The sequence below is a fragment of the Anguilla rostrata genome, unplaced genomic scaffold (assembly GCF_018555375.3).
Source record: "Anguilla rostrata isolate EN2019 unplaced genomic scaffold, ASM1855537v3 scaf0934, whole genome shotgun sequence".
NCBI lineage: Eukaryota > Metazoa > Chordata > Actinopteri > Anguilliformes > Anguillidae > Anguilla > Anguilla rostrata.
Window position 1 is genome coordinate 105,472 of NW_026986305.1, and position 14,531 is coordinate 120,002.

The 14,531-nt window shown below is 40.8% G+C and overlaps 1 protein-coding gene and 1 long non-coding RNA gene across 15 annotated transcripts in view; both read left to right on the forward strand.

Moving 5' to 3' along the window:
* Positions 1–14,531, forward strand: part of LOC135246809 (NACHT, LRR and PYD domains-containing protein 12-like) — a 140,719-nt gene that overhangs the window by 91,626 nt on the left and 34,562 nt on the right. For 4 of the 14 annotated variants that reach the window (XM_064320081.1, XM_064320077.1, XM_064320078.1 and 1 more), the window contains 4 exons: positions 9,478–9,588; positions 10,490–10,562; positions 13,291–13,328; positions 13,877–13,946. In XM_064320081.1, the coding sequence (XP_064176151.1) occupies positions 9,478–9,588; positions 10,490–10,562; positions 13,291–13,328; positions 13,877–13,946 (292 nt within the window). Of the gene's footprint in view, positions 1–9,283; positions 9,332–9,477; positions 9,589–10,489; positions 10,601–13,221; positions 13,329–13,876; positions 13,947–14,531 lie in introns of those variants that run through there. The other 10 variants (XM_064320083.1, XM_064320085.1, XM_064320092.1 and 7 more) reach the window with 8 other exon arrangements.
* LOC135246810 (uncharacterized) lies at positions 3,787–9,281 on the forward strand. Its single transcript, XR_010327955.1, has 3 exons — positions 3,787–4,456; positions 6,501–6,625; positions 9,230–9,281. It is a non-coding gene; the product is annotated as an uncharacterized LOC135246810 (long non-coding RNA).

Consider the following 14,531-nt stretch of genomic DNA (forward strand, 5'->3'; position numbering starts at 1 on the left):
TACCGCTCTGTCTCGAATCTAAAAGGCTGGACAAAAGACATTTTCAATGCCGCTCAATGGACAAGAGCAATGGACAGGGACCCGTGCAACGATCTGATGCCACTACCCAGAGTGCATTGTGATGGTAAGAACAACGGCAACCTACGAGTCGATTTTTATTTTATTTTATGTTAAATAACTAAAATCTTTTATGTTGTATTTCTGACATGTTTATATAATTGAAGGCATTTAGACCATCTTAAGGCCTACGTGTCTTAACAGACGGAGTTCTTTTTAAGGCTGTGCTTCTTCAACAAAAAAAATCAGGTTTGATACGATAACACGTCTGCACATTAATGGCTTATTTTACTCTGCTTGGATGAGAAAAAGAAACATTTACCACATTTCAGCTTGTACGCATATATATTTTGTAATGGAATAGAACAGAAAAGCTGTTTTTCACACTGGAGGAAGACCTTTCATAAGCGGCTCTGACATGCAGTCATAAGAGCGCCCAAGGGGGGTCGCTAGAGAGCGATGAAACACAGATCCCTGTCTGACTGAACTCTCCCATACCCTGGGCAACACAGGCACCAATCGTGCGTCTCCCTGTGGAGCTACCGGCCACAGTCAGCACGGTCCGGATTCGACCCAAGGCCATGAGGCTCATCCACGCACCTCAGCGTGGTGCCTTAACCGAATGAACCATCCAGCAGCCCCAAGCCTAATTTCAATAAAATTACAACTTATCAGCATCCATAAAAATGCTAAGTACCATACAATGTGCCAAATAATCTCTGAAATGATGGGAACCACTGAAAGCAGGTACATGAGGCAGACAGGAAATCATCAGGTCAGACGACATGTTCCCACTGTAACAGACTGTAGTACAATATGCACCAGGGAAATACCCACTACACAGCATGCAGAGGCATTCTCCAAAGACTCACTAAGTTGTCTCAGTCTTGATAGTCGTTTATACGCATCAAACCTCATAAGATCACATCTCACAGGCACGGAGGCTCTGTCTGTGATCACACATGTTTGTTACATCAGTAATTAGGCCTCACAGCACACAACATAACAGCACAGTATAGCACCTGGGATGGGGGTGGTATATCCAAATAGTGGGTGCTAGAGCTTTTCGGGTCCTCTCAGGAGTGTACTCGGGGACGGTCCTGACCTGCATTCCATCCTCCCCGTAGCTCTCCATTGCTCTCCTCACTCATCACCATGGTAACTAGAAATGTGGAGACTGGGACAAGGCTGCAGGTCTAGGCAGAAGGGGCCAGGAGTGCATACAGAAATACAGAAACATTCACTTCCCTTCACTACCTTAAGCCTCCAAGCAGCTGTACACTGCAGAACACAGTCTGAAGTGCATTAATCACTGCAGGTTTCCCACTGAATCTACAGGAACTGAGGTGGAGCAATGAAAGAATGGGCAGTGATTCACTATGTGCGCTCATATAGACATGAAAACTGTTTTTCTGATCAATCAAACATTTCATTATTTGCAAAACATTTTAGTTTACAGTCACATCTACTGCAATTATTAAGACATGAGAACACCTGTGGAGTTCTAGAACACTGTTGTAAAAATAATATTGTAGTTCCTCTAAATAGCCACTAGATGGTACTGGAAGTTCAGTTTCACACTAAACTGTTGACTCATGGGCGCCTCCTGGTCCGAACTGTAATCTCATGTTTGGTCCTTGGCAAACATAATAGAATCTGTATAAAAAGTAAGCAATAATCATTTTGCAAAGTTCTGAAAGTTAGCCTTGTAATAGCTTGTCACTAGATGGATTACACAAGCTTTCTCTGGGTCGGCATAAAGTTTGGCTTTTTGTGCATTACTGCTGCACTACGAGTGTCATCAAATTGTTGTTGTTGTAGACATCATGAATGGTTGCATGTTTTCACTTGTGAGCAAGAACATGGACACTGATGTTTCTTATTCTGAAGGGACCCTCTATGCTGTCTTCAATTATAGATTCAGTGTTGGCTTTTTAACGTCTGCAGACAGAATTGTGTAATTCTTTATTTATTAGAAGTATATGGTCACAATGACCACAATATACATTATTGAAATCAGATTTCTGTGATCAGATTCAGATACAAGAAATCTTAGACAAATAAAATGGTCTATAAATACACCCCCTCCCTTGTCACAAAGATTTAAGGGCCACTGAATCATAAATGGCTTCTCCTAGTATTCTTTCTCATTGAATCTGATCATGAGATCTGATTTCACACGTGTAACTCTGTCCACTGTAACATCAAATAATAGCCACAGATACAGTATGTACAATCATGCAGTTACAGGCCAAATATATATTCTTCTGGTTACAGCTCACTGATACCATGTCAGCTGATGATATTTTGTGCTTGGTCATTATATTTCATTATAACTAGCCATATTTTAAAGGCCTTTTTTGACAAATCACTGTTCATAATTATGTTGATGTATTTATCAAGTTGGAAACTCAGTTGATTATCCATTGAGTAAACGTTGTATTACAAATAAACTGCAGCTGTTTGCACTGAATCAAAATTTCATCTTTTAATATTGGCAATGACCCGTCATATAAAACTTCTAGACACAACTCAGAAAGGTCCATAAAATCTGCCAGGCATCAATACAAGGTCATGTTAGTGACTCAAAGAGAAAGAATAATTAATCCTCTGCATTTGACTCATTCTAACTACTTCTAGTGGGCAGGCACAGTGCAGCGGCCTTGGCCAAGGGCAATGGCAGGAGTTTACTGAACCTGACATACATGTCTTTGGTGTGGGAGGAAACTGTCGTGTCTAGGAACTGACAGAATTCAAAGTCCAATCATTAATTTGTATAAAACAACTTCACAAGGGAAAAGATACCACAGCAGCAAGCTCTTCAGAAAAGTTAGACTTCATTTGCACAGGTGCATAAAGCCAGATCAATTCTGCAGAATTGAACCTCGATAGTCAGTTTTACATCCATTTTATACACTGTGCACCCCACAACTCCCCCTAACACATTCCTTAAAATACCATCTGTCCTTCTTGGCACCACAATGATCTACTGTTCTTGGGTGATAACGTCATTGTGGAAAGTTACCCAAACTTTCTCTTAAAAAATATTAGTCATTATTCTGTAATTTTCCATTAAGAATACAAGTCACAGCCTCGTGTAATTTTCCATTGTATTCAGGTTACATAGGGGTCACTGTAAAATATTAGTCTTCTAGCACATTTATTAGCAGTTGATCAGTTTGAAAATATAAGTGTATGGTTAGTATTTGATTAATGTTTTCAGCTGAGTGAGTAAGTGTGTTTATTTTTTAAGCCTTCTGCATTCTCTTGCTTTTTTTCTACAGTTGATACTGTGGTTTCTTGCGTTTCCATAAGCTTAGCTGCAACTACTGATAGGTTTATTGGATTACATATTGATTATATGAGTGAATAGTCATAGATGTACTTTTACCACGGAGCATCGAGAGTTTGGAGGAACCAGTTTGATCAACATTGATGGGAATACCCTAACTTTGACATGTGACGTCATCTCAATCATGGGGAGTCTCAAAATTTTCCTACAAAACCAGAGGACCCAGAGGAAACCAGCACGAATACAGGAACATGCTAGCTCCATGCAGAGAGGACATGAACCCCCCCCCCCCTTTTTGAATGTGGAAAGTGCAAGCTCAATGGAAAATCAGCTCCTGTTTTTATCCTATTTTTTAATGACATACACAGATATGATGAAAAACATACAAACAACAAATGACAAGTAACCTTACAAATTGACTTAAAAAGAAAACTAACAGTCAACGATTGGAGATGCCACATATCAAAACGTACATAATAACAAACCTTAGACCTAAATTTACAAACAAAAATAGACTGTTAAGAATAGAGATAACAAATAGCGTCGTGATAACATAAACTACCCGCCACAAACATAAGCACATATACGGATATAACTGGTCATGAGGAAGTGAATGCGTCAGTGATTGTGTCAGGGACACTGAGGGAGAGTGATGGTTTATTTTTATTATTTTTTATTTTCTGTCCATCGTCATATTGTGCACCTTGAAAAAAGAATATTTTTTACAGTGACGCGGATGTTCGCTACAGTCGAACAGACTTATTTGCGGGTTTAGCCTGCAGATGGTACCAATATATTGGAACAATTTAAGTCCCAACGGAAGTGTAGAATTGTTCAATAGGCTTAGTACATGTAGACGTTAAAATTAGGTAAATGTCTACATGCAAGGAATGTCTGTCTTTTCTGGGTAACTAATTGACTACAATAAATGAATGCAACCAATAAAAATAAAAAGACTTGCTTGAACCAGTAAAAAAGTTTTAAAAAAAAAAAAGGGTCAAAAGAGAAAGTGAAACTGTTTCAAATTCAAACGTCATTTTGGAGACGGAGGACAAAGAGGATGCAGGGAATAAATAAAAAGGGAATAAAACTGGATAAAAGAACGGAGTAAGTAGTCTGTTTTGAAGTGGGATGGGGAGAATAGAAGCTAGATGAGAAGGGGTGTTTGGAGGAATAGGAATCTGCAACTATGATCGCAATAACGCTTAATTTCGTGAAATAAAACAGGTAATAAAATGGCGCCCGATGAGTAGACGAGGAGTAATGTTTTTTTCAAATTCCCCATTTGGGACCAAAAATAAAAAATACCCTTTCAAATGACCTTTTAAAAGTTGAACCTTTATTTTAGCATTCATTTGGTATTTTATGATAATTTGACCTATTTGGATATGACGGAAGTCACAGGCCTGTTGTCGGCTACATTATGACATCTGCTACTGTAAAAAAAAAAAAAAAAAAACAGACCGAACATTTTAACTGTGCAGATTGTGAAGTCAAAATGTTATTTTTGCTATGTATTCACAGTTTGGATTAAGACAAATTAACTTGATGTCTGCCATGTTAAAGTCGGTGGTCGGTAGTTAATTCACGTGGCCTATGGAGCTTTCATAGTTGGCCTTCTATTATTTGAAACGAGACATTAGTTTCCGAATGGAGCATGCTAAAATATGCTTAGGATATTCGTTTGCATATTTGTTACCCAACTCTGACTAGTTTCAATTCACAAAGACCTAGTAGCCACGTCCTTACCAATTAATTATGTTCTATTGAATTCGTACAAGTTTCAATGATAATAAATTCAACTACTTTAATAGTAGCAAGAACCGAAAAGAACTTACTGTGGTTATAGTTGCATTAAGATGCCGTTTCTTGTGTGAACCACAAGGTAGCATGTAGCTGTGCATGTAGGTCTACTTAAAATCACGAAAGCGAATGATTTCAAAGCCACACGTCAAACGGAATTTACATTTTGCCTTGAAATGTTTGATTGAAGTTGAAATTAAAATCCAACATGAATTGTCCTGCAGCGATTTCGAATCGAATTACAACTACTTAGAAACGGAGAATACATGATACAATGACATTTTGGGGATAAAATTGGGCTACTTAAGAATAAATAATGATCTACTGTCATGAATTATTGATTTGGGTCGTTTTTGGATGTTTTCCAAGAAGATTTCTGACGAGCATGTTCGTGTATGTAAGGGGGGTTGTTTATGGGTAAATGTGCGGCCGAAACACTGACTGGAAGCATGGGTAGTGAAAGTTGCCAAATGTTTTAAAATTTAACATGAAACACAATAACAGGGATATCAGTCGGCTATAAATTGTCACTAGCATATCATATACGCCTACTAGCAAAATACATGCATCTCAGATACTGACTTTATAGGGGTCACAATTATTGGCACCCTTAAAGATTGTTAAACATAAAATCTAACAGAGTGAACTTTACACCAGCATGTATATAAGCTGATTTCAGGCCTAAGGAACTGTGTTGTCCTCTTCCATGGCTTGCTGCTTCACTGGAGTATAAAACTGAGGCAACACGCTAACAAAATCTATTTTTCATCAAAAGCAGCAAACTCACAAATGAAGAAAAAAATGGTTGTTGACCTTCAAAAATAAGGAAATGGGTCAAAAACTAAATAAAGAAATATACGACTTACTACTGTGAGACCAAATATGAATAATTTCACTCCCCTGGAGTAGTGTTAAACCTGCCCAGTACAGGGCGCTAGTGATCTTAGCCAATGCACAGTGAAGTAGATGGTTCAGGGAGCAAAGACCAATCCAGTGGCCACAGTTGAAGAATTACAGAACTTGGTTGCATCGGGGGATCACCAAGTTTCTATTAATTGCTGCATTAGATGCTCCAAAATTAGATGCTACCTCCATGGCAAAAGGCTATTTGGAATGGCTTCAGGAAAAATGGTTTTACTGGGAGTAATCGACAGTTTCAAGAATCTAAATGGTCTCCTTTGTCTCATCTACTGTGGTCCTGAGAGATGACATTAGATCTCTTTGGCCAAGCATAGCTGTTATTTCATTTGTGGCCTTTCTGTTAGCTTGAACTAGTCTGCCCATTCTCCTCTGATCTCTCATTAACAATGTGTTTTTTGTTTATCACACCATTCTCTGTAAACTCTAGAGACTGTACTGCATGGAAATCCCAGGAGGGCAGCTGTTTCTGTGATGCTGGAACCACCACATCTGGCACCATCCATCTGGCACAGTCAAAGTCGCTTAGATCACACATCTTGCCCATTCTAATAGGTAAGGAGCGGGCCTTGTAACCTATAGGCCACAGGTTCGAGTCCCAGGTAGGACACTGCCGTAGTACCCTTTGAGCAAGATACCTAACCTGCATTACTTCAGTATATATCCAGCTGTATGGATGTAATGTAAAAAAATATGCGACAAAAAGTTGTGTAAGTCACTGGATAGGAGAGTTTGCTAAATGCCTGTAATGTAATGTCTATATTGAGTTACAGCCACATAATGTGCGGTTAGGAGTAGCCTATTTGCATTAATGAGGGGGTATTCCGAATAAATGTGCCGGTATATAACACAAAGGATATAGGTTTGGTGTTAGTTAGAGTCTTTATTGTCCGTATCTGGAAGTTTGTATTGCAGCATAGTATATAATAAATAGCAATAACTATATTTATGACAACAGATAAACATTAAAATCATTGCAAAATGTATCACTGTAACTTATTAAGAAAGCCAGTGACACTTGGGATAAAAGAGTGTTTAATCCTGTTTGTTTTTAACATAGGGATCCTATTTTAAAATAGGGAGCCTACACCGATCAGCCACAACATTAAAACCACCTGCCTAATATTGTGTAGCTCCCCCTCGTGCCGCCAAATCCACTCTGACCCATCGAGAGTTTTTAAAATCACGTGGAAATAATTCACCCTCTAACAATATCTTAGCTTTTTATAGCCCTGTAGCAACTAGTGATAGGACATGGTGGCATAGTGGTTAGCACTGTCGCCTCGTAGCAGGAAGTTCGTGGGTTCGAATCTCGGCTTGGAGCCTTTCTGTGCGGAGTTCGGATGTTCTGCCCATGTTCTCGTGGGTTTACTCCGGGTACTCCGGTTTCCTCCCACACTCAAAGACATGCATGTTAGGTGCGCTCCTGCACGTGCCCTTGACCAAGGCACTTGCCTCAGAACTGGAGTTGGTCCCCTGTGGCAGCCCACTGCTTCTAGGTAACTAAGGATGGGTCAAACGCAGAGGACAGATTACCCCACGGGGTTCAATAAAGTATGTCTTATCTTAATAATGTAATAAACTACCAATAGTGTAATAACTCCCAATAATGTAATCCATTTTAAATTTTTATGTAATAAAAACCAATAATGTAATAAGTAGTAGTAGTGTACTTCATTGATCCCCGGGGGAATTTGCACTGTTGCAGCATAAAAGACAATGAAGTAACACAATCAGATACAAATTTACAGTAGAATCAAAATATCAGATACAAATATACAGTAGATACAAATATATACAGAAATACAAATATACCAGAGGACACCTTCAGAGGTGGAGACGGATCAGAGCTGTTTTGGCGGCACGAGGGGGACCTACACAATATTAGGTAGGTGGTTTTAATGTTGTGGCTGATCGGTGTATATCTGCGCTCTGAGGGAAGTAATACAAATGAATTGAACAGGGGATGCTGGGAATCCCTCAGAATGGACTGGGCCTTATAGATCCCATCTGATAGAGCTGGGAGGGGTCAACTGTATCATGATCCTGCCAGCTAATTTTACAATCTTGGCCAGTGTACTCTTGCACTTACGATTTAGGTTACCAAACCAGCAGATCATATTAAAGGTTAAAAAAGATTCAATAAAAGACTTATAGAAGGTAGTCATCAGCGTCGTGTCCACCTTGAAACTTCGGACTAATAACTATTAAATGCGGAGAGGAGGTGCTCATGCAACATTGAACAGGTCATTGAAATAAAAGGTTATTGTTGTATAAATTCATATAATCATTTTCTCTCATCCTTCTGAGACAATGACTTTCCTGTTTGTCCTTTGTGGAGGACGTGACATTTCTAGTTCTGTCTTCAAGCCTTCATGATAGCTTAATATTTTCTGTGTCTATAATACATAATGGTCTTTAAATGTCATAAATTTGGATGTGAGATTGCATGTACTTTGACCTGGCGGTCTTTCCAGAGTTAAAATTAGTTTTTTAAAATTTCAGAAATAATAAGTAAAACTGCACTTATAAAGCATTATTCTTAACTGATTGTTTTTATTTTTTTATATTTGTATTTTTATTTGTATTACTATATATAGTATAACACAAAATACAGAAAAAAATGTCATTTTTAACCTATTTTCCCCTGGGTCTCAGGAGGATAAAGCTTAGTTGCTGATATCATTTTTAAATGCTCCCAAACTGCAGACCACTCTCTTGTTCCTGGCTGATTCCATCTCTGCACAATGTCTCGGATTCTTAAAGCAGTCACTGTGACTCACTAGCTCACGACTGACACGAACTGCTTGCTCTACCCACGAAACCTATGCCAAAGCTTTGCGTCGAGTCAGTTACCAAAGTGGTCACATGGTTGTGTGTACCAAATGAAGCTTCAGACGTCATTGATCATGTGTTTATGGCAGAAATTAATCAAGCCTTGGCACACTGTTTCTAGTGCGCTGTGGTGTTTTTCTGGACACACGCTCCTGAGCTTCATATCAAGGGTAACACTACTCCTTTTGAGATGTCTGTATGGTACATGTTCAGGGCCCATTTAAATTCTGCATTGCTTCCAGTCAAAACTACGCTATATTGTGTGTGTGTGTCTCTGTGTGTCCATGCCAGTGTTCAGTGTGTGCTCATGTTGTGTGTTTACAGGCTAATCTGGGTTGGAAGCCACTTGGGGTCCAGTCTATTATGATGTGTTCCCTCAGAGGAGCCAAAGACCAAAGGAGGAACCCTCAGCACTGAAAGGAAGAGGTATAAATGCATGAATCAGATATTTAATGTGATATGCAGTAGGAGGATGAGTTTAACTGGTAGCTCTGTCTCCAAGTGCTGTGAGTTAGAGCTGCAGTAAGAGGATGAGTTAAACAGGAAGCTCTGTCTCCATGTTTTGTTCACAGGGTCCAGGTAGAAAGAGTAGAGTCACCTGTACCCAGCTGTCTGTCTATGCACAGTGATGAGTCAATGGAGAAGGTAATCAACTTCAGAGGAGAGTTACCAAGTGATTCAAGGTAAATGAACAGGTTCATGTTGACACTTCACTGTTTAATTAAACATAAATCTCACTGACAGCATTGAGGTCTAGGTTGGGTGCCCCGTATTACATTCACTTGAAGGTGGGTGTATTATGTCATATTCAGCCCAGATGGCAAATGACTTCAGCCTGGACCTGCACCGATTTTGGGACTGCACTGCTGACTTAAGGCCAGAATCAGTGCAGATCCGGCACGGAGCCACTTGCTATCTGGAAGGTGTAGATAGTGGTAGGGTGTCCTCCTGGCAACTGTACAGTTGCTGGTTTGAGCCTGTGATGGAGATGTAGAGATGCTGACTTATATCAGGAGAGATGAAGTTGGGTCCTTACACAAAATAAAAAAGCTCTCATTGGGCTCTTGAGCAAGGCTCTTAACATAAAAACTGCTCCAGAGCCTTTACACTTCTTCCCACTCTCTCCTCTTTTGCAGCTCTTCTCTCTGGCATTTATCCCAGGGTGTCTGCAAAAGTTAGAGCTGCAGAAAGAGGATGGGTTTTACTGGAAGCTCTGTCTCCAAGTGCTGTGAGTTAGAGCTGCAGAAAGAGGATGAGTTTAACTGGAAGCTTTGTCTCCATGTGCTGTGAGTTAGATCAACAGTAAGAAGATCAGTGTAACTAGAGGCTCTGTCTCCATGTGCTGTGCGTTAGAGCTGCAGTAAGAGGATGAGCTTAACTGGAAGCTCTGTCTCCATGTGCTGTGAGTTAGAGCTGCAGTAAGAGGATGAGTTTAACTGGAAGCTCTGTCTCCATGTGCTGTGAGTTAGAGCTGCAGTAAGAGGATGAGTTTAACTGGAAGCTCTGTCTCCATGTGCTGTGAGTTAGAGCTGCAGTAAGACGATAAGTTTAACTGGAAGCTCTGTCTCCATGTTTTGTTCACAGGGTCCAGGTAGAAAGAGCAGGGTCACCTGTTCCCAGCTGTCTGTCTATGAGGAGTGGAGAGTCAATGGATAAGGTACTCAACTTCAGAGGAGAGTTACCAGGTAATTCAAGGTAAATGAACAGGTTCATTTTGACACTTCACTGTTTAATTAAACCTAAATTTCACTGACAACATTGAGGGCTAGGTTGGGTGCCCCGTGTTACATTCACTTGAAGGTGGGTGTATTATGTCGTATTCAGCCCAGATGGCAAACGACTTCAGCCTGGACCTGCACCGATTTCGGCACTACACTGCTGACTTAAGGCCAGAATCAGTGCAGATCCAGCCCGGAGTCATTGCTATCTGGAAGGTGTAGATAGTGGTAGGGTGTCCTCCTGGCAACTGTACAGTTGCTGGTTTGAGCCTGTGATGGAGATGTAGAGATGCTGACTTATATCTGGAGAGATTAAGTTGGGTCTGTACACAAAATTAAAAAACTCTCATTGGGCTCTTGAGCAAGGCCCTTAACATAAAAACTGCTCCAGAGGCTTTACACTTCTTCCCACTCTCTCCTCTTTTGCTACTCTTCTCTCTGGCATTTATCCCAGGGTGTATTTGCAAAAGTTAGATCAGCAGTAAGAGGATGAGTTTAACTGGAAGCTGTCTCCAAGTGCTGTGAGTTAGATCTGCAGTAAGAAGATCAGTTTAACTGGAAGCTCTGTCTCCATGTGCTGTGAGTTAGAGCTGCAGTAAGAGGATGAGTTTAACTGGAAGCTCTGTCTCCATGTGCTGTGAGTTAGAGCTGCAGTAAGAGGATGAGTTTAACTGGAAGCTCTGTCTCCATGTGCTGTGAGTAAGACCTGCAATAAGAGGATGAGGTTAACTGGATCTTTGCCTCCATGTGCTGTGAGTTAGAGCTGCAGTAAGAGGATGAGTTTTACTGGAACTCTGTCTCCATGTTTGTGGAGTAAGACCGTCACTAAGCGAGGATGAGGTAATGGATGTGCTCCATTGCGTGGTTAAGCTGCAGTAAGGGATTCAGTTTAACTGACATCTCTGTCTCATTTGTGTTCACAGGTCACGGTAGAAAGAGCAGGGTCACCTGACCCAGGCTTTCTGTCTGTGAGGAGTGGAGAGTCAATGATAGGTACTCAACTTCAGAGGAAGTACCAGGGATTCAAGGTAAATGAACAGTTCAGTGACACTCACTGTTATTAAACCTAAATTTCCTGACCAACTTTGAGGTTAGTTGGTGCCGGTGTTACTTCACGTGAAGTGGGTGTATTATGTATGCTCGCCAGATGGCTGAACTTCAGCTGGATGACGATTTCGGCACAATACACTGCTGACTAAGGCCAGAATCGTGCCCGATCCGTCCCGATCACTGCTTCTGAGTGTAGTATGTGGTGTCTCCTGGCATGTACAGTTGTGGTTTGAGTGTGATGGAGATGTAGAGATGCTGAGTTTGAAATGAAGTTGGGTCTACACAAATGCTCTCATTAGGATCTGAGCAAGGCCTTAACATAAAACTGCTCCAAGGCTTAACTTTTCCATCTCTCTTTGCTACTCTGTCTGCATGTGTTTGAGTTAGATGCAGTAAGAGGATGAGTTTAACTGGAAGCTGTCTCCAATGCTGTGAGTTAGAGTCTGCAGTAAGAAGATAGTTTAACTGGAACTCTGTCTCCAGTGCTGTAGTTAGAGCTGCAGAAAGAGGATGAGTTTTTAACTGGAAGCTCTGTCTCCCTGTGCTGTGAGTTAGAGCTGCAGTAAGAGGATGAGTTTAACTGGAAGCTCTGTCTCCATGTGCTGTGAGTTAGATCTGCAGTAAGAGATAGTTAACTGGAGTCTGTGCTCCATGTGCTGTGAGTTAGACTGCAGTAAGAGGATGAGTTTAACTGGAAGCTCTGTCTCCAATGTTTGTTAGTTAGTGTGCAGAAAGAGATCAGTGTTTAACTGGTAAGCTCTGTTCTCATTGCTGGAGTTAATGATTGCAAGTAAGAAGGATGAGTTAACTGATCTTTGCATCATGAGCTTGAGTTAGGCTGCGTAGGCGGGTTTTACTGAATTCGCTGTTTTGTTCACAGGTCCATGGTAGAAGAGCTGGGTCACCGTCCAGCTCTGCTACTTGGAGACGTGGAGAGTCTGGACACGGACTCACTTGCTAGGAAGTTACAGTGATTAGGTAAGAGGTTCATTGGACAACTTCAGTTTGATTGAGCCTAAATTTGACTGACTATATCTGAGAGTTAGTTGGGTCCATTACATCAATAAAAAACGTCGTATTAGGTCTGACAGCCCTAATCAGACACTTCAGCTGCGCACGTTTCGCATTCTCCACCTCTACTTATGGCAAACTGCATCCCTCTATCTGGTGGATTTAGGGTGTCCTTGCAATTGTACAGTGTGGTTTGAGCCTGTATGGGAGTGATGCTGCATATTGAGAGATTAGTTGAGGTAAAACTCTCATTGGCTCTTGAGCAGCTAAATAAAAGTAGAGGTTATGCTTTACCATCTTGAATCTCCTGGCTCAGGTGATTCAAGTTAATCAGCAGTAAGATTAATGGCTCTGTCTCTGGCTGTGAGTAGAGCTGCAGTAAGAGGATGAGTTTAACTGGAAGCTCTGTCTCCATGTGCTGTGAGTTAGAGCTGCATAAGAAGATGAGTTTAACTGAAGCCTGTCTCCAGTGCTGTGCGTTAGAGCTGCAATAGAGATGAGGTTAACTGCAGCTCTGTCTCCATGTTTTGTTCACAGGGTCCAGGTAGAAAGAGCAGGGTCACCTTACCCAGCTGTCTGTCTATGGGAGTGAGAGTCAATGGTAAGGTACTCAACTTCAGAGGAGAGTTACCAGGTGATTCAAGGTAAATGAACAGGTTCATGTTGACACTTCACTGTTTAATTAAACCTAAATTTCACTGACAACTTTGAGGTCTAGGTTGGGTGCCCCGTGTTACATTCACGGGAAGGTGGGTGTATTATGTCATGTTCAGCCCAGATGGCAGGCGACTTCAGCCTGGACCTGCACCGATTTCGGCACTACACTGCTGACTTAAGGCCAGGATCGGTGCAGATCCAGCCCGGAGTCACTTGCTATCTGGAAGGTGTAGATAGTGATAGGGTGTCCTCCTGGCAACTGTAGAGTTGCTGGTTTGAGCCTGTGATGGAGATGTAGAGATGCTGACTTATATCTGGAGAGATGAAGTTGGGTCTGTACACAAAAAAAAAAACTCTCATTGGGCTCTTGAGCAAGGCCTTTAACCAAAAAACTTCCCCAGGAGATTTACCTCTGTTTTCTCTCTCTCCCCTCTTGCAACTGTTCTCTCTGTCATTTTCCCCAGGGCATCCTTGAAAAAGTTAGAGCTGCAGTAAGAGGATGAGTTTAACTGAAAGCTCAATTTTTTGTTCCCAGGGTCCAGCAGTCACTGGAGTCCAGCTCTTTTGAAGAGAAGAGCTCAGAGAAATTATATTTCCCAAACCAGGTGTGGAATCTTTTTTTTCTCGTTTTTAACAGGTTATGTCTTTTTTTTGTCCTTTAAATTGAATTTCATTTCAGTATCTATAATACTTATATAATATAGTGCAAGGGTAATGTCTAACATTGCCCCTAATATTAATAACATATTGCACGTTTATTATATTATTCATGGCCATCCAAAGTGGAACATCATTAGAACACAAAAAACAGCTTTTTACTTAAACATTTAAAAAATACTTTCAATTTTCATTTCTGGTGTGTGTGGAGGCAAGGGCTATATTTTAATTATCTTAGCGTATGGTCTAAATTGCAAGGTGCAAGTGCATTTAGAATGTGTCCAAACCCGCTTTTTCTAATTTAACGGTGGACAATTTGAGCGCAAAATAAGACACAAGATTCAAAAGGGCATAACTTACTGCCTTGATTCATAGGTGTTCCTTGTGCATGAACATGTGATAAACCAGTTACCATATCATCTTCCATTCCTTCTAGAAGCCCCCTTGCACCCTGGTCGATTGCCAATATAATGGCTGATTTAAAAAGACTTAGAAAAGACAGATTTACCTCTGTCATAAAAGACCTGTTTCTG